This window comes from Sebastes umbrosus, chromosome 9 (assembly GCF_015220745.1).
Source record: "Sebastes umbrosus isolate fSebUmb1 chromosome 9, fSebUmb1.pri, whole genome shotgun sequence".
Classification (NCBI taxonomy): Eukaryota; Metazoa; Chordata; class Actinopteri; order Perciformes; family Sebastidae; genus Sebastes; species Sebastes umbrosus.
In genome coordinates this window covers 2,842,069-2,865,609 of record NC_051277.1, presented here as the reverse complement: position 1 = coordinate 2,865,609, position 23,541 = coordinate 2,842,069, and the positions used below count along the sequence as shown (strand labels likewise).

The window sequence follows — 23,541 nt, the reverse complement described above, 5'->3', positions numbered from 1 at the left end:
GTCGCCCTGGCAACGCTATTGGACCAGTGTGTCGCCCTGGCAACGCTATTGGACCATCAGACCTGGAGGGGAGGTGTTTGCATGATGATGATATATGTGGCATCAATGCTCCTTTATGTTCATATCAGAAGCTGTTGAAAAAAAAAACTAAGTTAAGGGAACACTGTGTGTCGTCTGCATCCTGAAGCACCTCCCTTTGCAACGTTACACTTTGAGGAAATGATGTAATCTTAGAGGCAGGCTGAGATGTTGTAATTCAGGTTTTAAAGTTGTTGTTTTTTTCTTTCTTTATTTGTTTATTTATTTATTTATTTTTTCTTTGTTTTTCTTTTTTTTCCTTTCTTTAATTTATTTTTCTCTCTATTTTGTTTTATCCGTATTTCATTTCATTTTTATTTTGTTATGAGGAAAAGGAAGAAAGAAAAAAAAAAAAAACTCCTCAACTGGCAGGGCCATGATGCCTCAGCACCAACTGGGCTCCTCCTCCATCTCCTCTCTCCTCCCTCCAATGATTTCCTCTATAGATAGGAAATGGCATAAGCCCTGAGCTGTCAAACCATGCTCACGAATTTATGAGTTTATGTTCATATCAGTAGCTGTTAGAAAAAATATTAAGTGAAGGAAACACTGTGTGTCGTCTGCATCCTGAAGCACCTCCCTTTGCAACATTACACTTTGAGGAAAATTATGTAATATGTGAGGCAGGCTGCCAGGTTGTTATTCAGGTTTCTTTGTTTCTATTGTCCTGGTGTAGATTACAACATCATGTGATTCCTACTGTCTCATTTGGGAGTCTTCAGAGGACATGTTTTTAATTTACAATCCTGGATGGAATTAATTTAGTTGCTTTAAAGCTGCAGTATATTTTTGGCATCATTGTGCAAAACTTCCATAATAACCTTTCAGTATGTTGTAGTTCAAGTGTTCTGAGAGATAACTAGACTTCTGCTCCTCCTCATGGCTCTGCTTTCAGACTTTAAAGGTCCCATATTGTAAAAAGTAAGATTTTCATGTTTTTTATATTATAAAGCAGGTTTAAGTTCTGTATAAATACTGTGAAAGTATCGAAACACTCAATATACGGAGAAATACACACAGCCTGTATTCAGAAACTCTGCATTTGAAACAAGCTGTCATGATTTCTGTCCATTTGTGATGTCACAAATATACAATATATAGACCCTTTACACAGATTTAAATGTAAACATTCTAAATGTGTCCCAGTTTATTTCTTGTTGCAGTGTATGTAACTAACATCAGCTGACAGGAAGTAAACATGGACCCAAGCTGTTGCCTAGCAACGCAGTTCTGTTGCAATTCCATCGCAATTCCATCGAAATGCACTAAAACTACTGTCAGGATATAGCGAGATTAAAAAGGACAATCTTACATATGTAAAGCCTTTTCTCATTTAATTAAAATTATATAAGCTATATTCAAAGGTCCTTCAGAGCATATCACAGTGTGAATTTCTTTTTAAATGATTTAGGTAGAGAGATAATCAATCACCTTTTCCTCTCCCTGCACATGACTTTTCTTTATTTGTATGTTGTTTATTAGATTTTAACCTGTGTGAATAAACAAAAGTAATGCATCTAATCGGGCCTGCCTACATTTACACCAGGAGAACGTTTAGTTACTTTTTAATTTTATGTCATTATAAGTGATTCACTTTCAGAATTAAAGCAACAGCAGAAAAACAACCTGCTTTTTCATGCTACCTTGTGTATCTGCCTCATGCGTCACATCGCTTGTCAAGCACGTCATGCATAAACAGTTCTCCAATCGATTGAAAATTGCTCCCAAAAAGCTTGTAGGGGTGTTTGTAAATGCTCTCACCAAGTCCACGAGTGAGCTCAGCAGATAAGGATGTTTGAACCGATAGGCATGGAGGAGTAGATCTGTAACTCACAACTAATGACTTTTACACAATCTGGACTCTGCACCCTCTGCAATGTAATCTTTAATAGTGCGGCAGATCAGAGTTCAGTCTCTGTCCACGAGTCCCTGTTTACATAAGGACTGACTGAGAAAAAGAGATAGACAAATGTTGTTTACCCCCCACAGTGTGAACTAAATCAAATCAATGTGAACAATAGCACCAGAGGAATGTCGGTGTCGTTGTTTTGGTTGCAAAATAATTGCTACAATATCCTCGAACATTGCAATCTGTGGGAGTTGCAATCCAACCGAGCACGAGCACAAAGTGTCTGTACTGTGAAGCCATATCGCTTTGATTAGGACATTTCTGATTCGTCTCAGTAGTTTCAGTAAAAGGAAATCATTCATGTGTATTTCAAATGGCTTTCTTCATTTAGCTGCAGGCTTTTCACTTTCTTCCGATAAAAAATAATGTTTAGGATCTAGTGAATTTATATTACAGGAAATTTTTCCCACCTAATCTGTCTAACAGAGAACTCTCAGCTCTATAGTTTCATTTCTCAACCAGACTCCATTCTGTTTTAGTCTGTAATAATCTTGCAAATGTTGAATTTTGCACAGCTACATTTGCACATTTGTAGTAGTCAGGTATACATTTATAGTGTATTCCAATAATCTTTTTGTTTTGTATTCTCTATTTAGTGTTGACATTTACATTTTATGTACTGTTCCTGTGCATTGCTGGATGACCTGCTGCTGTGCCGTACATCTATCTATCTATCTATCTATCTATATTATAAAACTGCACTCTATACACCATGCGATAGGGCTGGATTACCAACAGGTCAAAAGAGGGCAACTGCCCAGGGGTCCCCAAAAGGCCAAATGTTCACAGTGTCAGATGCTAATTGGGAATTTTTGGGGGGAATTTGCACCAATATCAAGAGTCCTACATTATTTTGTAATATTTTGGTCATGTTTAAAATGGACCCTGTGTCAAAATCTAGTCCCAACACCTAAATTATTGTAGTTTTATTTTGTGCTCACGTGGTGTATTTTGCTAAATTAAATTGTGTTTCAATAATTAATCTGCAAATCTAAAATGGGTTATATGCATTTCTCTTTATGGGACAACTATTGCCAGGGGACACCTAAACTGAACGCATGTTGAACAATTTTTTTTGTTCAATTTTTTTTTTTCAATAGACTTTATTTTAAATTTGTAAACAATACAAAAAAAATTAAATCGTAGGTCAACAATACATATAAATGAAATAAAGGGATAAATAAAAACAAACATAAAAATAAAATAAATAATTAAATAATAAAAAAGTAACATAAAGCACAAAACATGCCAAGGGTTAATATAAATAAATAAATAAATAATAAAAAAGTAACATAAACACAAAACATGCCAGGGGTTAATATAAATAAATAAATAAATAATAAAAAAGTAACATAAACACAAAACATGCCAGGGGTTAATATAAATAAATAAATAATGAAAAAGTAACATAAAACACAAAACATGCCAGAGGTTAATATAAATAAATAAATAAATTACAGAGGATATTGTCTTAATATATATTTCCATTTCTTTCTTGAAAACATTAAAGTGAAGTTTAACTGTCGCAAATTTTGCATTTATTAGTGTAAAACTTTGCGACAATAATAATGAGATTGATTAGAAAATATTCTTTCTCACATATTGTGTTGAACCTTAAAGAATATATATATATATATATAATATTTTTCCAAGATAAATCTACTAACATCTTGTACTGGTGTTGAACAGAATCTGGTTCCCTCCCTGACAGCAGGTGGCGCAACGTCACCGGAAGTTTGTCCCACTAAAATCGGTCCGACTTCCGTTTCCGGCAGGCAGGCAGAGAGCCGCAACATCAACAGCCAGAAACCACCGACACATTCAGTTTAACTCCTTTAAACTCACTACAGTTAACGCGGTAAGTCTTCTGTTAGGTTGAGTTATAATGACAACATCACAAAGAACCTGCTGCATCAATCTGTCGGGTCAGAATGGAGTTTATCTGAGCATCAACAGCATTTAAACAGCTAACATTAGCAGCTAACTCTTCTCTTCTCTGTGTGTCTCAGCAGTCTGAGGATGTCCGGACTGAAGCGACCTGCTGCGGACCTCAGCAGCGGCTCCAGCGGCTCCAGCGGCTCCTCGTCCTCCGGGCCGCCGCCGGAGAAGCGCAGGGAGCGGGAGGGAGAGGACGGAGCTCCCGGTGTCAGCGCTGCGGCCGCTGCTGCTGCTGCTGCTGCTGCCGGGGGGAGCACCGCGGTGGAGACGGTCATCAAGCTGGGAGGAGTGTCCAACTCAGTGAGGACACCTTTACTACTATTATACACTACTATAATAATAATCTTTATCATCCACTACTGCTATAATAACAACAATAATAATAATAATAATAATAATAATAATAATAATAATAATAATAATAATAATCTTTATCATCCACTACTGCTATAATAATAATAATAATAATAATAATAATAATAATAATAATAATAATAATCTTTATCATCCACTACTGCTATAATAACAACAATAATAATAATAATAATAATAATAATAATAATAATAATAATAATCTTTATCATCCACTACTGCTATAATAACAACAATAATAATAATAATAATAATAATAATCTTTATCATCCACTACTGCTATAATAACAACAATAATAATAATAATAATAATAATAATAATAATAATCTTTATCATCCACTACTGCTATAATAACAACAATAATAATAATAATAATAATAATCTTTATCATCCACTACTGCTATAATAACAACAATAACAACAATAATAATAATAATAATAATAATCTTTATCATCCACTACTGCTATAATAACAATAATAATAATCTTTATTATCCACTACTGCTATAATAATAATAATAATAATAATAATCTTTATTATCCACTACTGCTATAATAATAATAATAATAATAATAATCTTTATCATCCACTACTGCTATAATAACAATAATAATAATCTTTATTATCCACTACTGCTATAATAATAATAATAATAATAATAATAATCTTTATTATCCACTACTGCTATAATAATAATAATAATAATAATAATCACTATTATCCACTACTCCTATAATAACAATAATAATAATCTTTATTATCCACTACTGCTATAATAATAATAATAATAATAATAATAATCTTTATCATCCACTACTGCTATAATAATAATAATAATAATAATAATAATAATAATCTTTATTATCCACTACTGCTATAATAATAATAATAATGATAATAATAAAAATAATCTTTATTTCACAGAGTGCTTTACAAATAAAAACATATTTTAAAACCGGGATATCAAAAGGTATTAAAAAGCCAATAACTAAACGCATAAAAACCTAAAGGTTAAAACAACTAAAAGGTCATAAAACATAAATAAAATCAGAGAAAAGTGAGTTTTTAAAAGACACAACAGAGTTTGCAGCACTGATCTAATATGCTAATATATTTATTCACAGCACCTCTCTCAATGTATGAAGTTAAATACATCAATCTGGTGCACTTTGAGAGCAAAATTAAGAGGCTAGATCTATAAAGAACTTTGTGATCTAGTAAAGAAACATCCCAGGATGTAACGAGGTCCAGGCGAGGTGTTGCTGTAAAGCTCACGGAAATGCGCCCGGTGAGGGCCAGCCAGCACCGGGGAGAGGATCCTCCCACACAGAGCGTCCGTTTTCTGTCCCACCGAGTTGAATCCCCCCGGGCAGACACGCCCCATCTGACTGGCAAAACGAGTAATATAGCGTATGTTATTCTCTCTGGACTGTAGCCTCAACGTTCAGCAAAGTTCCGCAGGCTGCCGCTGTAGGGCGTGCGTGTAGCGGCATGACATGCTCCCCAAATGTGAAGCCAAAACATCTCGATCGCCGGCTGGTGGCTGGCTGTTAGTTTAGGAAGCGCTTGATTTGATACACAGCTATGAGCAGAGCACACATTTTAAACGTCAGTATCTCAGGCGATCATGTTCATTTAATTGTGGGAAGCCAAAATCGTGATCACGATTTGATTAATTGTGCAGCCCTACCGTCACCTCAGAGGTGTAAAGCATGTCTTTTTGTTTGGCTACTTGTACTCATGTTTGAATCAATTATTTTTCAGGAAGAACAAGACATAAAAGCTCTCCAAGCTAAGAACCGAAAGTTGGGAGAATCTCTTGATCAAAGACAGGTAAATAAGTTCTCCAATATGTGTTTACAACTTTTTATACACACACACACACACACACACACACAGAGGAGAGATGTTCATCTCTTGGCTCGTTGGTTTTCAGGTGATTGAGGATGAATTGCGAGAGCGAATTGAGAGACTGGAGACCCGCCAGGCCACTGATGATGCCAGTCTGCTGATCCTCAACAGATACTGGAATCAGGTAAACAAGTCCAGAGAAGGAAGCAAAAGTAAAAAAAGAAATGCGTTCAACATTAACAGTCTCCTCTCCTATAGAGTCTAAATGTGATGTATTTCTTTCTCCCTCAGTTTGATGAAAACGTTCAACTGACCGTCAGGCGTTATGATCAAGCAAGCAGTGAACCTGAGAAATCTCAGACAGGTGAGGGACGGAGCCTGAAGCCGGACACTCCAGAACCCGATGGCGACTCCAACCAGGAGCGAGCCAAGGACAGAGGTAAAGACGGAGCCGACATAGAGATCAGGACTTTGAACACAACAGATATTTGATTTAAGAAAACCAGACACCAAAGCCAAAACCCTCTTTCCTGTTCACCCGTTGCCACATTTAGGCCACCAGGGAGAGACAACCAACTCTTTCCTGGCAACGCTGGCCAGCAGCAGCAGTGAGGAGATGGAGGCTGAGCTTCAAGAGCGGGTGGAGTCCAGCCAGAAGCAGGCCAGCCACGTGGTGGAGATCTATGAGTGTCTGAAGAGCACCGTGGACCAACTGAAGGCAGAGCTGGACTCTGGAGCAGGTGAGATAAAAGACGGGAAGGTTTGGGGTGGAGGAAGACGTGATGAAATTACAGTAATGGAGCATGGTTGAGATTTAAATGTATTTTGGGAGGAATGCATCAAGTCAGTTGATGTGTTTACACCCATAAAATGTCTGCTTTTCTTTTCCAGAGGGCAGTCTGTGGCCGGCAGCTTCCAAACTGAATACCCTGCTGACCAGCGAAAACAAGCGGCTGCAACAGCTGACTGAGGACCTTAAGCAGAAGCACAGTCACATGACGAGCGAGGTACAAATCATAGGTCCTTCCATATTCACTGTTGCAGTGTGTTCCCCCTCAGGTTGAGCCAACATTAAAGGCAGGGTTGACGATGTTTTCCAGTAAACACTATCTGTTATATTGGTTGAAATGGTCTTTACACCCTGACAGCGATCCGTTACTGATGAGCTCTGAAAAAGGAGCGGAAAAAAGCCGTCATCTGTAGCTGCTGTAATCCTGTAAAAACGTCTACCAATCACTGCCTCGCGGTCGGCTTGGAAAGCCAATCAGATGCCTCCCTGCCTCCCTGCTCGTACTCTACCCTTGGCGTGCACCGGCCTGAACTTAAAGTGCATCACCGCCGCACGTTTCCTGGAGAATGGAAGAGAGAACTCAGCCCTGCAGCAGCACTGCCGCGGTTACTTGTCATGAGGTAGCGTTGTTGAGTTGAGGTCCTCTCTCCGCTCTGTGTCTGTGAAGTAGTTAAGATGCGGTGGAGCTCGTGCATGTGTGGGGGGGGGGGGCGTATCCTTCGAAGGAGCCCCGAGTGGAGGGGGGGGTTTAGACGGAGCTCCTTAGGCGATGCTACTTTCAAATGATGCTAGCTTCCCAACATCGTCGACCCTATCTTTAACAGTTACAAAAATGTGTGTTAAGTGTAATTCTGGAAAATAACTGGGACTACTGAGCTTTTGCTGCCACATCGGAGGCTGATTATTTGTAAGAGAATTTAGGCACTTTTAGTCTTTGAATAAGAAATTGGTAGATTTAGTAAAACATTAAATTCCTTCAAACTCATTATGACTCTGTGAAAAGTAAGTTATCAAGTATGTTGTTCATTTGTTTTTTCTCTTAGTCCGCCTCCTCCAGTAACAGCTGCTTTGTTGCAGAGTAATATCTTCGTAAGGATTATGTTTCTATCAGCTCTTGTGTGTGTGTGTGGTGTCAAGCCTCTGTGTTCCTGTCTTGTCCAGTCCCGGCCGCTTGGTCGTGCAGCTAACAAAGCCGACCAGCGTGTCAGCGAGCTGCAGGTTCTGATCGAGGAGCTCCAGTGGGACATGGAGAAGATCCGCCGCCGAGAGAACAGACTGAACGCGCACCTGACTGAGATACTGGAGAGGGTGAGGATGTGTTATCTCAGAATCTGTCCGTGACAGCGTAAATGTTTATATTGCATTGAGGTATGTTATAACACTCCCTGTAATGCATCCCAGGTGAACAGCAAAGGCTATAAGGTGTGTGGGGAGGCCAGCAGCGTTTGTGGGACCATCACTATTAACAAGAGAAAGGTATGAATTGTATTTCACAATTTTTGATAATTAAGAGAAAGGTGTGATTTTGTAGTATCTTACTTTTCATACTCGTTGACATTGTCCCTCTCCTCTCCTCTCTTCTCTTCTCTTCTCCTCTCCTCTCCTCTCCTCTCCTCTGCTCTGCTCTCCTCTCCTCTCCTCTCCTCTCCTCTCCTCTCCTCTCCTCTCTTCTCCTCTCCTCTCCTCTCCTTTCCTCTCCTCTCTTCTCTTCTCTTCTCTTCTCTTCTCTTCTCCTCTCCTCTCCTCTCCTCTCCTCTCCTCTCCTCTCCTCTACTCTCCTCTGCTCTCCTCTCCTCTCCTCTCCTCTCCTCTCCTCTCCTCTCCTCTCCTCTCCTCTCCTCTCCTCTCCTCTCCTCTCCTCTCCTGTCAAGTTTGAAGAGATGAACAGTGATATGGAGGAGAACACGGAGCTGGCAGACAACCGCTTCGTTGAGCTGCAGAAGCTCCAGCAGGACCTGCAGAGTGTTCACCAGGAGAACAACAACATGAAGGTGGACTTGTGTTTCTCATACCGTTCTTTTGACTTTCATTTGTAAATGACCCATTAATGGATTACAGTATTCTCTCAGTCATGGTGGCGCAGCTATAACTTTAATTTACTGCTATGATGAGTACAAAAACAGGTCAAAAATGATCCTTGGAAAACCACTACTGCCTCAGTGTAAATGTTTACAGGTGAACTTCTAAAACGTTATTCAGTACTTTCATTGTATTAAATATTATTTTTCTCTTTGGCTACTGTCCCTGCTTCTCTTTCTTTCTTTCCTTTCTCTCAGGCGGAGCTGCTGAGTCGAGCAGAGGGCTTTGTAAAAGAGACTTCAGAGTACCGCTGCCTGCAGTCACAGTTTTCTGTGCTCTACAACGAGTCTCTTATCCTCAAGGGTCAATTAGATGAGACGCGCGCTCGTCTCAACACTACCAGGACGGCAAGGCTTCGACAGCTGGAGCACATGGAGGTAAGTGTGTGTATGTGTCAGTGTCTATCTATGTGACCTTTTGTCCTTTCCTTACTCTCATCCGCTCTGTGTGCAGAATGATGAGGTGGCTCTGCAGAGGAAGGTTCGTACCGAAGTGTTTCAGCTGGAGGACACGCTGGCTCAGGTCAGGAAGGAGTACGAAATGTTGCGCATCGAATTCGAACAGACTCTCGCTGCCAACGAGCAAGCAGGTAACTAACAGAATTGGGTTACATGGTCAATTAGGTGCAAGAATTTCTTGTTTCCCTGTTTCACTCTGCCTACCTCTTTCTCTCAGGTCCCATCAACAGGGAGATGCGTCACCTGATCAGCACGCTGCAAACCCACAACCAGCAGATGAAGGGGGAGGTGGTGAAATTCAAGATTAGACTGAGAGAGACACAAACCGAGCTCAACCAGGTAAGTCACAAAGAGAAACTCATGCAGCAAAATAAATTAAATAGTTATGTCACTTTCATAGTAACACATTTGTATGTGTATAGTATAGTAAAGCACAACCACACATCACACATCATCTTTTGCTTCAGGTCCGTGCTTCGAAGGGCAACGCCATCCTTCAATCCCAGTCGAGCACAGAGATGGATGTGAAGGATGAGACGACCTCTCCTTCGACCCCGTCCATCTCTGGGGAACCTGTTGTCAAGACGGAGCCCGACAACGGCTCCTCCACACCCAGCAGCACCGGTAACTAACACCTAGTTGACCGACTATGAATGTAAACAAATGAAATGGACGCGTTAGGACTGTCCTGGTTGACAATTTCTCATTTAATTTAATTTTCTTTCTACAGGAGCCTCTGTGAAAACGGAGCCTGGAGCTGAACCGGATGCAACAGTGAAAGACGAGGAGAAAGAGGAGAAGAAGGAGGAAAAGAAAGACAAGGACATTATAAAGAAAGAGGAGAAAGACCGAGAGCGGGACAAAGAGAAGGAAAAGGAGAGAGACAGGCCGACCCGCGGCGGTGGGAGCAGCGGTTTGATAAAGGACGAGAAGGAGAAATCGGGGAGCAGCGGCCAACCTGAGGAGTCGGCCGGGGAGCGGCTGTCTGTGGTCGGAGGGTCAAAGAGGAAGGAGATGGAGCAGCTGAAGATCGTCCGAGCGGAACTCAAGTAGGTCGCAAAGAATGATTGATTGAATGACGGTATCATTAATCATTCAATCATGCTGGATCATTGAGTATTCTGCAGGGATGGTCACAAACACCTCAGTTAATACATAGAAATAAATAAACATAAAATGCACACATATGTGTCTCTTTCACCCAGACCTAGTGACAAGAAGCAAGGACGTTTTCTGTCTGGCATTTTTTTGCTTCTTGTCCTGAATTTTGAGTTGATTTTGGGAGATTTTGATTTTAAACAATATTCATTCATTCATTCATCTGCAACCTCTTATCCGGGGTCGGGTCGCGGGGGCAACAGTGTGGAGATATAATCTCTCCAACTAGTCCTGGGTCTTCCCCGTGGCCTCCTCCCAGCTGGTCGTGCTTGGAACACCTCCTCACTCGATGCCCGAACCACCTCAGCTGGCTCCTTTCAACGCAAAGAAGTAGCGGCTCTACTCCGAGTCCCTCACGGATGACTGAGCTTCTCACCCTATCTCTAAGGGAGACGCCAGCCACCCTCCTGAGGAAACCCCTTTCGGCCGCTTGTACCCGCAATCTAGTTCTTTGGGTCATGACCCAGCCCTCATGACCATAGGTGAGAGTAGGAACGAATATTGACCGGCAGATCGAGAGCTTTTCCTTCCGGCACAGCTCTCTTTCCGTCACAACGGTGCGGTAAAGCGAATGCAACACCGCCCCCCGCCGCTCCGATTCTCCGTCTCCAATCTTACGTTCCATCGTCCCCTCACACGGGAACAAGACCCAGAGGTACTTGAACTCCTTCACCTGGGATAAGGACTCATTCCTTACCCGGAGTAGGCAATCCACCGGTTTCCTGCTGAGAACCAACAATATATTTACATTCCATTTGCTTTTCCTATTGGAAGACAAAATATGTGCCATGTTGATATTTATTTTAAGAAATCATAATATACGTCACGCACCACGGTTGCAGAAGAGGACGGTTGAAAGAAACAATGTTTTTTCCCACTATATTGTTGTTTTGTTTTTGTGCTGCTCTGGTTTCTGTGGGTCAGCGTCAGACTGCAGCATCCAATAACAATGTGTCTAACCCACAAAACATGGGAATGAAATCACCAGTCATATGATTCTGTGAGTCACCAGCAGGGGCTCACATGATGGAATAGTAGACTCTTGTCTCAATATATGGCAGGTAAACAATAAATCACTGAGAAACAGGTGAAAAATACGATGATTTCCTCCCTCATTTTCATTTCAAGGTCTTTTCAGAAACGTGTAGCAGTGCCGTTATTGATTTCTGACCCTGAAGGATGGAGTTTAGTTAATGGCTCTTACCTTTACTGTGCAGGAAAGCCCAGGAGTCCCAAAGGGAGATGAAACTTCTGCTGGACATGTATCGCTCAGCACCGAAGGAGCAGAGGGACAAAGTCCAGCTCATGGCTGCAGAGAAGAAGTCCAAGTCAGAGGTGATCAACACTGCACACTGTAGAAGTTTCTGTTGATATGTAGAAGACTTAAGAATCGGTTCTAGCATGATTCATGGATATTTGTGAAATTGTTGTGTTGTGGCAGTCCCATAATAAGAATGCTAATTCCAGGGTGAGGAGCTGCGACAGAGGCTGAGGGAGCTGGAGGAGAGGGAGAGGAGGGAGGGCAAGAAAATGGCAGACGAAGAGGCTCTGAGGAAGATTCGCTCTGTGGAAGAGCAGATCGACATCCTCAACAAGAAGCTCTCTATAGCCAAACAGGTGTGTGAGCCGGTCGCTGTGTTTTTTATGCACAAACAAAACCTCCTTGTGCTCTCTTAACACTATCACCCCCCCCCCACTCCCGCCCCAGGAGGAGGACGCACTGTTGAGCGAGATGGATGTGACGGGCCAGGCCTTCGAGGACATGCAGGAACAGAACATCCGTCTGATGCAGCAGCTCAGAGAAAAAGACGATGCCAACTTCAAGTTGATGAGCGAGCGGATCAAGTCCAACCAGATCCACAAGCTGCTAAAAGAGGAGAAGGAGGAGCTGGCCGACCAACTGCTCACTTTAAAAACACAGGTGAGCCACCAGGCAGCAACGTGAGGTGCAACCTGCAAGAATAAGGGTTTGTACACGCTGGTTTTGTGGTTTGGACACAAATTGCAGTGATCACCACCTTATATTCTCAATACACTCTTCAATAAAATGGCTTGTTGATAAATAAAAGTAGAAAAAAGTTCATACAATGCATACTTTGCTCTTCATTATTACTTTTTTGTGTTTCTGCTGCTACTTGTTTGCCCAATTTCTTGTTAATCGTGTATTCCTCAAAAATTCACGTCTGTCTTTTAGCTCAGATTTTTTCAAATCTTCATTCACCATCATCATTTTTCTGGGATTGTGCCCATTTGTCAGGTGGACGCCCAGCTGCAGGTGGTGAGGAAGCTCGAGGAAAAGGAGCGCCTCCTGCAGGGCACCATCAGCACTGCTGAGAGAGAGTTGGCACTTCGAACACAAGCTTTGGACATGAACAAACGCAAGGTAACACGTCGTTCAGTAACGATGAGCCACGGCTAAATGGAGTAAAATGATCCCTAAAAAGGGTGAGCTGCTAGTGAGGGAATTAAACTGTAAGGACATTTAGATATGCACAGTTGTTGTAAACATTATTCCCATTTAGGCTAAATAACATCTCTCTGTTGTCGTCGTCCTCCAGGCTCAGGAGTCTGCGTTGCTGTCGGAGGAGGTGCGAACTCAGCTGGAGCAGGTTCAGCAGAGGCTCAAACTAGTCCGAGAGGAAGTCATAGAGAACAGCATCTCCAGGGAGAAGGAATCCTTTAACGCCCGACGAGCACAGGTAACAACGTCCACAAATAAACTCAAGATATAAAATGTCTAGAAGTGCATGGACTTAAAAGACAAGACATGGTCCAAACAGTAAAACTAAATTATCTTAAAGGTAGGGTCGACAATGTTGGAAAGCTAGCATAATTTGAATGTAGCATCGCCTCAGGAGCTCTGTCTAAACTAAAATCCCAAACCCTTTCATTGTGGGGCTTATCCTCGTTAGTTTCATGTTGTGCGTTCACATGACGGTGGGAAGCTCCAGCATGTGAGTCTCCAACATTGACTGCTAAGAAGGACTATTGCTTTCCTAACGTCTGTTGTCAAAGCGGAGTCCTTTCACTTCCAGCCGTTAACTCTCTGACTGTGTTTCAGGAGGACATTTCCAAACTAAGAGGAAAGATTGAGAAGGCCAAGAAACCAGCTGAGAAAATAAGCAACGGAGATGATATCCTAAATGAAGAAATCAATGACTATAAGGTAGGTTTCTGGGATGTTTTCACTTCTGCTTCAGGAAAGTCAAATCATTTACTGAAGCATCATGGTCAGGGGTTTATGGAACATCCACACAGATGAACAATTCCTCTCAAAGTCAAGTGTCACTAAATTAACTAAACCAAGATGCCCCAATAGTTAGGTTTTTGTCCTCTATCAAATTGTTTCTCTGCGGCTGTTGTCTGCATAAGAGCACCTACATTCACATTTAGTGAAATGCACTTTTTCACCTCCTTGCAGGGAGTTAGATCAAAAGATTTATACCACCTTCATGTCTGTATTCTAAATATGAAACTATAGGTAGCAGCTGGTTAGCTTAGCTTAGCTTAGCACAAAGACCGGAAATAGAGGCAAACGGTCCGAAGGTAATAAAATCCACCAGCACCTCTAACGCTCACTAATGAACTTGTTATATTTCATTTGTTTTTTTCTGTATAAAAACAGAAATATAAAAATAAAAACGTTATATGCCAGACTACTTCTTGGCTGTGAGTGTTGCACAATCACAAAATACCAAATCAATTTTAAATATACATTCTTTTACAGATGTAGTCGATCAGAAACATGTTCAGAGCTTGTATCTCTTATTGTATGGCAACATGCAGATAATGTTGTACATTGATTTTTCTCCCCACATAAATATGGTATGTTCTGAGGATCGGGGAGATGGATCAACTCAGGTTACATCTCTCACATCCTTATATTCTCTCTCTACTCTCATGTGTCTCATGTAAGACGGAAGTTTAACTGAATGAATAATCTTTATCGCTGCGGTTTCCACCGAATGAGACTAGCTGTCTCTGTGATCACACGATTTCAACGGGAACACACAAGGACACTTTAAAAATTCAGACCAACTGTGCAAAGACTCAACATCACACATTATGAACGACTGGCTTTTTACAAAGAGTAGTTTGTGTAGTCAATGATTAGATTTAGATTTCTGCAGCTCAAATGGGTCATGATTAGAATTATTCAAGATTTGGTCATAAATATGTGTAATAAGTGTAAGAGGTTTTAACTTAATCGTGATTGGTCCAAATGCTCTGATGCATTCTGCACATACCACAAGATTTGTGGGTCAACTGTTCTCTGTACTCTCCGCTGGTCTTGAGGATCACTCGTGGCGACATCGGAGGTTATAATCAGCCTTCATATCATGTGATGTGTTCCTGAAATCCGTGTTCTTGCTTAAGGGCAGCTGAGCTTGAAGATATTTGTGGGCATTCATTAGGAACCACTCAGCTCGGGAACAAAAATGGCTTCTCAGTTTTATTGTTCAAACCATTCCCTCTCTCCCTCCCTCTCTGTCTCTCTCTCTCTCTCTGTCTCTGTCTCTCTCTCTCTTCCTCCCCCAGGCACGCTTAACGTGTCCTTGCTGCAACTCTCGGGTGAAGGACGCGGTGCTGACAAAGTGCTTCCACGTTTTCTGCTTCGAGTGCGTCAAGACACGCTACGACACACGCCAGAGGAAGTGCCCCAAGTGCAACGCCGCCTTCGGAGCAAACGACTTCCACCGCATATACATCGGCTGAAGCTGCGTTCCCCCCCCCCCTTTTGGATGCTTGTGAGGGGATAAGTGTCAACAAGATAAGATATTAGTACAAAATGTCCTGGGAGCGAGACTCACCACCGCTGCACTCACATGCACTCCTGTGAACATGAACCTCCCCCCTGCTCCTCCTGCGTGTAGAGGACACCATCAGTGTGATATTCCATCTCCAGAGGAACGCAGCGATGCTCTGAACTGAACACTTACAAATCTTTTGTTGTTTTTGACTGAATTCAGCCCATCCAGTATCCACTACTAGTATGTTTTCAGATTACTGGTGCAGGAAGAATGTAGAGAAAGATGTGAGTTTGCATCGCATACTGAGTTTTGTGGTGTGTATGTATGTGAGTGTGCGTGCATTTGAGAACAATTACAGAAGCCAGTAAACACAGAAAAAGATTAGTACAGTGGATGTTTGTATGATGGTGTGTGTGTGTACATACTGTGTCACTATTTCTTTTTTTTTTTTTTTTTTTTACTTGCTCTAAACTGTCTCTCAAATCCGACATGATGCTGTGTAATTGCTGCTCTTATTAGTTATTAAAGTGTCATCTGAACTGTCCAGCTTCTCCTTCCATTTCACAGTCTTTCCATCTTAAAGGTCCCATATCGTGCTCATTTTTAGGTTCTTACTTGTATTTGTGTTTCTACTAGAACATGTTTACATGCTTTAATGTTAAAAAAAACACATTATTTTCCTCGTAGTGTCTGCCTGAATATACCTGTATTCACCCTCTGTCTGAAACGCTCCGTTTTAGTGCATTTCAACGGAATTGCGTTGCTAGGAAACAGCTTGGGTCCATGTTTACTTCCTGTCAGCTGATGTTATTCACATACACTGCAACCAGGAATAAACTGGGACACATTTAGAATGTTTACATTTAAAACCGTGTAATGGTCTATATACACTCACCGGCCACTTTATTAGGCACACCTAGTCAATTGCTTGTTAACACAAATAGCTAATCAGCCAATCACATGGCAGCAACTCAATGCATTACGTCATCTAGACGTGGTGAAGACGACTTGCTGAAGTTCAAACCGAGCATCAGAATGGGGAAGAAAGGGGATTTAAGTGATTTTGAACGTGGCATGGTTGTTGGTGCCAGACGGGCTGGTCTGAGTGTTAAACTGCTGATCTACTGGGATTTTCACGCACAACCATCTCTAGGGTTTACAGAGAATGGTCCGAACAAGAGAACATATCCAGTGAGCGGCAGTTGTGTGGACGGAAATGCCTTGTTGATGTCAGAGGTCAGAGGAGAATGGGCAGAGTGGTTGGAGATGATAGAAAGGCAACAGTAACTCAAATAACCACTCGTTACAACCAGGGTATGCAGAATACCATCTCTGAACGCACAACACGTCCAACCTTGAAGCAGATGGGCTACAGCAGCAGAAGACCACCCAGTACTGGCAGGGTGTACCTAATAAAGTGGCCGGTGAGTGTATATTGTATATTTGTGACATCACAAATGGATAGACGGCTTGTTTCAAACGTGCAATTTCTGAATACGGGCTGTGTTTATTCCTCCGTGTATTGAGCGTTTTGATAGTTTAACATTATTTATAAAGCACTTAAACCTGCGTTATAATATAAAATACATGAAAATCTCACTTTTTACAATATGGGACCTTTAAGATGTAGTCGGTCTAATCTCATCGGGTAGAGTAAAGTTTATATAATAGAACAAGGACTCTGCTATGACGAGCTCTAAAACCTGACTGAAAACAATTCAAGGATTTATTAAATATTAATGAAGTCATTAATTACTGTACAACTTATAAACCCATTACCAATGTAATGATGAACTCTATTAGAAACCTTCAGTAATATTCCAGTGTATGTGAGGTCTATAGGAGATTAATAATAATAATAATAATCAGATTAATTCTGCTTTATAATATAAAAAACATGAAAATCTCACTTCTTAAAATATGGGACCTTTAATAAATGTTAATTAAACTCTGTGAACAATCTCAGCATTTGAGCTGCAGTAGTAAACCACAAATCCCAGTGTGCAAATCTCTGTTTATCCGTGTGCAGAGCTCCTTCCTCTTCCTCCTCCTCCTCCTCCTCCTCCCTGAAGCTACAGTCGTGTTTGCATACTAACTGGAACTGGAAACGGTCGTTGGAAACGCTGGAAGGAAGGGAGCGCCATGCGGGGAGAAAAAGCAGCTTGTGCAACAAAATACTAATCCATCGAGGCAGTTTGATTCAAAGCTCACACAGACAGAAGGAAAGCAGTGAAGTAGTGAGGAGCTCAGAGCTGAAATAAGAAGCTTTAGAGGAGACTCGTGGTTTTTTATTTTTACGCGCAAAGGAAAAAACAACTCCAGGACACATTTCTGCTCTATATCTTTTTTTGTATTATTTTCTGCTGACGGTGAACTATCTGGATCTCCTCCTGGATGTTAAGCCTTTAACGGTTTCCTACCAGATATAGCTCCTGTTAATGCTGCTGGAGTGTCCTTGGCTGTCCTAAATTGGGTATTTGCAACGCTGCCAAAGTTTATAATTAAATTCTCAAGATCATTTTTAACTCCTTAAGGTGTTTTTTTTAATTTAATCTAATTTGGACACTTGATATAGTTGATGTTCTAGTAGAAGCTGCTGGTGCTGGTTCTCTGCATGTTTTCCTGTCTATTGTGAGCTGCATGTTGTTTTAAGAGACTCTGTGTCTCTCCAACAGAAGCCATTTTTAAGTCTTTGATTTCATTGAGCTGTTCAACCTGCTCTGAGCTGCAGCTTTTAACTCGTGCACATACATTTTTTTTTTTTGCACATTATTTTTTTATATCCATTATTCTCAAATTCACCCCTCCATCCACGACTATGACCTTTTACGCGTCTGGATCTGGGCGCGGTGGATGCACCATGGCTCGGTTTCTCATCACCATGATGGTGATGTTGCTGGCTGGAGCTGGAGCTGGAGCTGAGGAGGCCAAGCCGGCCGAGGAGAGCTCACAGACGGTCACTCTGCGTACCCTGGTCCTGGGAACCTGCAGGGAGATCCAGCATTATGCAGAGTCCGTGGTGGGGAGCGGTGTGATCCGGTCAGCTGCTGAGGTACAGAGAGGAGCTGCACACACACTCTGGTTCATACTGTGTTCTGTTCCTCCAGGAAGTGGCTTTATACACTCCACTCTTTTTCTTTACTGGGTGTTTGGTCTAACTTCACTGTTTGCTCTGAACACTACACTAACACTTTTTATTTGAGATCAAAGAACATGAGTTCATCATGTATGGAAGTTTTTATTGGACTTTATTAGTTGTAATTCAGAAGACATTCCACAAATGTGTACCATGATCTGCAAATATTTCACTATCCACAAAAGTATTTTTGTATTTGTGTTGTGTAAAGTCACATCCACAAAAATACAGGGCGATTTGCAAATACGCATAACTTACTCTGTAAATACATATTTTAAGGTTTACATGTAAAGTGATATCTACACATTTGTGCATCTATTTCGCATTTGCAGATCGCTTCCTGTGCATTTATGGGCCACATGACATTTGTAACTTTCCTCCTGTTTGTTTACAGAATTTTGTCCGATTGGTACCGCAGCAGATCTGTAGATAATAGTTGTAATCCACAGAAGACAATTCACAAATATTTACCATGATCTACAAATATTTCACTACCCACAAATATGTATTTTTGTATTTGTGTTGTGTTAAGTCACATCCACAAAAATAAAGGGCGATTTGCAAATACACATAACTTACTCTGTAAATACATATTTTAATTCCACATAAAAATGTTATAGGTTTACATGTGAAGTGATATAGATGCATTTATGCATCCATTTCTACATGTGGAATCATATTTGCACATTTTCAGATCGCCTCCTGTGCATTTATTATGGAAGTTTTTATTGGACTTTATTAGTTGTAACCTAGAGAAAACATTCCACAAAAGCATGTGCATGTATTTGTGTTGTGTAAAGTAACATCCACAAAAATAAAGGGGGCCCTTTATTTTTGTGGATGTGACTTTACACAACACAAATACAAAAAATACATGTTTGTGGATAGTGAAATATTTGTAGATCATTGTTTATATTTGTGAATTGTCTTCTGTGGATTACAACTATTATCTACAGATCTGCTGCGGTACCAATCGGACAAAATTCTGTAAACAAACAGGACGAAAGTTCCAAATGTCATGTGGCCCATAAGTCCATAGGAAGCGATCTGCAAATGCGCAAATATCATTCCACGTGTAGAAATAGATGCACAAATGTGTAGATATCACTTTTCATGTAAACCTTAAAATACGTATTTACAGAGTAAGTTATGCATATTTGCAAATCGCCCTGTATTTTTGTGGATATGACTTTACACAACACAAATACAAAAATACATGTTTGTATATAGTGAAATATTTGCAGATCATGGTACACATTTGTGGAATGTCTTCTGTGGGTTACAACTAGTCCAATAAAAACGTCCATAATCATGGGTGTTACAATGTCAGATCCCAGTACATTTTTGTAAATACATCTTAATATACAATGTCACACTTCAATTAAATACACAATCCATTTTTTCCAGTACTCAATGCTTTTTTTCCATACAATATACTTCACTTATTATACCCCGCCATTGGTCTAATGTTGGAGGATCAGTCTTTCTTACTACTTTCCAAGAGAATCTTTATTAAATATTTATCTTTGTGTAAAACAATTTCTGGTATTTTTCCCAAGTATAGTGTAATGAATGAGTACTTTAACTTTATTCCCATTTACGGATCTCAGTTGCCACCTCTTGCTAATATGGTTGTATTTTAGGGCATGCCCAAAAAATATGGAAATGATCAGCCGTTGAGGTTCCACATTGCCTCCAACAGAAGCCCCGGCTCTGCGTGCCTGTTTGCAGTGCTGTTAATCTAGGAGTGATGAATGTCACTATATTCCTGATACAATACTGTACTAATTTTCCACTCCAACCCTGTCATCTCTCTCTCCATCCATCTCCGTCACCCTTCACCTTTACTGGGTGTTTGGTCTAACTTGACTGTTTGCTCTGTCACTATTCTTGATCAATACTGTACTAATTTTCCTCTCCAACCCTGTCATCTCTCTCTCCATCCATCTCCATCCATCTCCATCCATCTCCTCACACATTCCTCTCCCCCCAATGCCCCTCAACTTGTTAATCTCCCCCCTGATCCCCTCATCTTCTCTGCCCTCATCTCACGTCTCCTTATATCCATTCATCCCCTCCTCACACATGCACACACTTTTTCTGTCTCCCTGCTTCCACTCGGCTCCCTTTTCCCCAGAGTGCAGTGTTGTTTCTTGAGTCATTGCTTGGTCAGGAGAACGTCTATAAAGTGGCCATGGTAAGAACAACCTTCCTGGGTGTCTCCATCTATACTAGCCTGCCCGGCTGACATGGATCCCTTAAACAGAGCCCTCTCATGGGGGGCTCTGTTTGGGCTCATGTCAACCTTATAGTTATAGTGCAGAGAGTATAGGAGCATGACTGTATAGTGAAGCTGTGGCTTTATGTGTGTGTTTCAGTCTTGTTTGCATGAGAGGTAACAGTGTAGTCATTGTAGTGTAAATGCTGGCAAGCTGATAAGTAGGTTGACTCAGTATGTCAAAGTATAGGGTGTGTACATGTTACTTGGATTAGAAATAGATTTTTAACGTGTCCTGGAACTGAAATAGAGCCTTATCCCGTGTGAATTTGGTTTTACATGATTCTGTTTCCAGTGAGAGAACTTAAAACATAATATAATCCTGTGGTGAAATTGAATCCTCAAGGTTAAAAGTTAGACAAAAGATCTGCATGCCACACTAACAGCTCCCAGTAACGTCACCGAGCAACATTTCTTCGAGGTGTTTGTTTGTGAGTTATTATCAGATAACGTTGCTCTGTTATATTTACTGGGAGCTGCAGATCTTTTGTCTGACTTTTGCCTACAGATTTTTTTTTTTTTATCCACCTGTAAAAGTTTTTGGGATGTTTATTATGTTGCTGCAAAAGTTAATCAGCTTTGAAGCATAAATATGAGAGATTGCATCACGTAAAATACAAGCAAGTACAGTATTGTCTGCTTGGAAGCACACAGAAAGACACTATGCTATTTTGCATGTTCAGCTTTTTGGTTTAAAATGAACAATTTATTTATATATATATACATAAATAAAAGTCTGTGGCTTTTTTATTTTATTTTTTATTTTTTTAATTGGAATAACATAACAAAATTAGAAACACACTTAACACATGAAACAATTTAACACATACAATATTCACATATAAACACAAATAAAAATAAATAAATACAATTAAAAAAATAAATAAAATAAAAATAAATAAAGTTGTAAAAAAAAAAAAAAAGGCAGGCTTTGATCAGGCCTAAAACATGATGTCATTGCTTGAGAAATTGAGCCTAATAATACCAAACAGAGCAGGTGACATGATTTTCAGTTTAAAACCACACATGGAGACATGGAGTGACAGATGCTCGACTCGTGCTCTGACATACTGGACAGTCCTCACGTACGTATAGTGCCAGTGAGTAGCGCAACAGGTGCAGATAAGATAACTTGTCCCTTGACCTTGCCTGATGAGGCTACACTGTGTATTTGAGGGGGTGGTGAGCTGCTGAAGAGACTGTACAGGAATAGAGAGGGGCACTGGCATGCACAGCTGTTTGTCCAAGTCAACAATACAAAACTTCTTCTATCTTAAGGTGCAGCACTTACAGTCTGTAAGAGTTCTCTATTGATGTAATCATCAAGTTTGTGCACAAGTGAATATCAGTCTTACACCAGAATAATGCGTTGGAGCCATGAGAATACGTAGGTAGGCTGTGTTTCTGTAAACTGATCTGTATCTCTGCTCTGCATGATTTACTATTATGATCAGAATGCTGCCTTTCTTCATTCTTATCTCATATAGTAACAAAGTGAGACTTGTCTCCACCCTCCCTCCCTCCACCACCACAGTTTTTGCAGATGGTGATCCGATTCCTCGCTGAAGGAGCTGCCAGCGGCCTGAACGTCATCGCCGTTTACGTTACAGAGATCCTCAGGGTCACAGGATTCGATGGTGGGTATATACCAGGGCGGCCTGTGTGTGTGTGTGTGTGTGTGTGTGTGTGTGTGTGTGTGTGTGTGTTTCGGCCTTGCTGCACGCTCCACTTTTTCCTCCCTGCATGTGCAGCTCGCTGTGGTTGGAGTGAGAGAGAGTAGATCTGTGGCAAGGAAAGTTTGAAGTGAAAATATGTAGACGTGCCTCTCCCTCAGGCAATTTGTGTGCCACTCCTTTTTTTAAAGTGTGGATGTTTACTCCTGTTGCTAACTGTATTCCTGATAAAAAAAATATGCCTTACCTGGATTTCCTGCCTCCACAGTTGCACAGACGTTGCCCCGTTTCACTCCAGAGGGCGTGGCTGCCATCGCCCAGTGGGGTCTGGTGGCCCTCATCGGCTACTGGGTGCTGACCATCCTTCTCCGTCTGCTGATCGGCGTGGTGAGGCGGGTGTTCTGGGTGGTGAGAACCGTCTTGGCGCTCTGGCTTTTTGGACTGATTGTGACCGATAAGCACGCCACCGCAGACATCACGGCAGTCCGGCTGGGTGGCCTGGTGCTGGGATGCGTCCTGTTGACTCTGCTCACTTCTTGCTCTGAAAAGACTTGTGCGGTGGACGGCCGTCTGAGCTCCCTGGAGGGCCGGCTGAAGGCCGTAGAGAAGAGGAAAGGGGAATAGTGACCGGAGAGGGTGGAGGAGGGGGAAGGAGTTAAGATGGACAAATGGGTGATGGTAATGTTGGTTAAGGTTGATGGTTTCTTTATGTGTGTGTCGAGCTATTATGGGAAATAAAGTAATCTCTGGGATTTTTAATCAGAAATGTTCTTTGTTTGCCTTGAGAGAGAAAAATGCCAAACTAATGAAACCACATACTGTAATAACTAATCACAGACACACAGAGGTAGTAGAAGTCTAACCAGTGTGCACAGAGGGTTGAATAAGTCAGATCGTAAACTGTCCTCTTTCTGTATTGTAATTTTTCACAATTGCATACGAATAAAAATAAAGGCGTTTTACAGAAGTCTTTAATTAAAACAAGGCAGCCATGCTAACGTCATTTTTAGCAGGTAATGTTTACCACCACGTTCACCATCTTAGTTTAGCGTGCCAGAATACTAACGT

The 23,541-nt window shown here is 41.1% G+C and overlaps 2 protein-coding genes across 5 annotated transcripts; both read left to right on the top strand.

The window, feature by feature from the left end:
* Window positions 1–3,687: 3,687 nt before the first annotated feature.
* rnf20 (ring finger protein 20, E3 ubiquitin protein ligase) lies at window positions 3,688–15,930 on the top strand. 3 transcript variants are annotated; one of them, XM_037779569.1, is made up of 22 exons: window positions 3,688–3,845; window positions 4,000–4,225; window positions 6,064–6,132; window positions 6,236–6,334; window positions 6,442–6,589; window positions 6,705–6,890; window positions 7,042–7,157; window positions 8,102–8,248; window positions 8,342–8,416; window positions 8,812–8,931; window positions 9,217–9,396; window positions 9,473–9,608; window positions 9,695–9,816; window positions 9,945–10,101; window positions 10,208–10,526; window positions 11,853–11,970; window positions 12,103–12,252; window positions 12,344–12,556; window positions 12,893–13,018; window positions 13,194–13,334; window positions 13,697–13,801; window positions 15,175–15,930. In XM_037779569.1, the coding sequence occupies exons 2-22, from the start codon at window positions 4,007–4,009 to the stop codon at window positions 15,349–15,351; spliced, it is 3,123 nt and encodes a 1,040-aa protein (XP_037635497.1). In that variant the 5' UTR covers window positions 3,688–3,845; window positions 4,000–4,006; the 3' UTR covers window positions 15,352–15,930. The 3 variants fall into 3 exon arrangements, with proteins under 3 accessions (XP_037635497.1, XP_037635496.1, XP_037635498.1); XM_037779568.1 differs by having other exon boundaries at window positions 3,997–4,225; XM_037779570.1 differs by lacking the exon at window positions 3,688–3,845 and adding an exon at window positions 3,868–3,912.
* Window positions 15,931–17,428: 1,498 nt separating this feature from the next.
* On the top strand, window positions 17,429–23,454 carry si:dkey-74k8.3 (transmembrane protein 109). Of its 2 annotated transcripts, XM_037779646.1 has the most exons (4): window positions 17,429–18,438; window positions 20,660–20,719; window positions 22,335–22,437; window positions 22,742–23,454. In XM_037779646.1, exons 1-4 carry the CDS (start codon window positions 18,205–18,207, stop codon window positions 23,095–23,097), a joined length of 753 nt encoding a protein of 250 aa, XP_037635574.1. In that variant the 5' UTR covers window positions 17,429–18,204; the 3' UTR covers window positions 23,098–23,454. The 2 variants fall into 2 exon arrangements, with proteins under 2 accessions (XP_037635574.1, XP_037635575.1); XM_037779647.1 differs by lacking the exon at window positions 20,660–20,719 and having other exon boundaries at window positions 17,433–18,438.
* The last annotated feature ends 87 nt before the right edge of the window (window positions 23,455–23,541 follow it).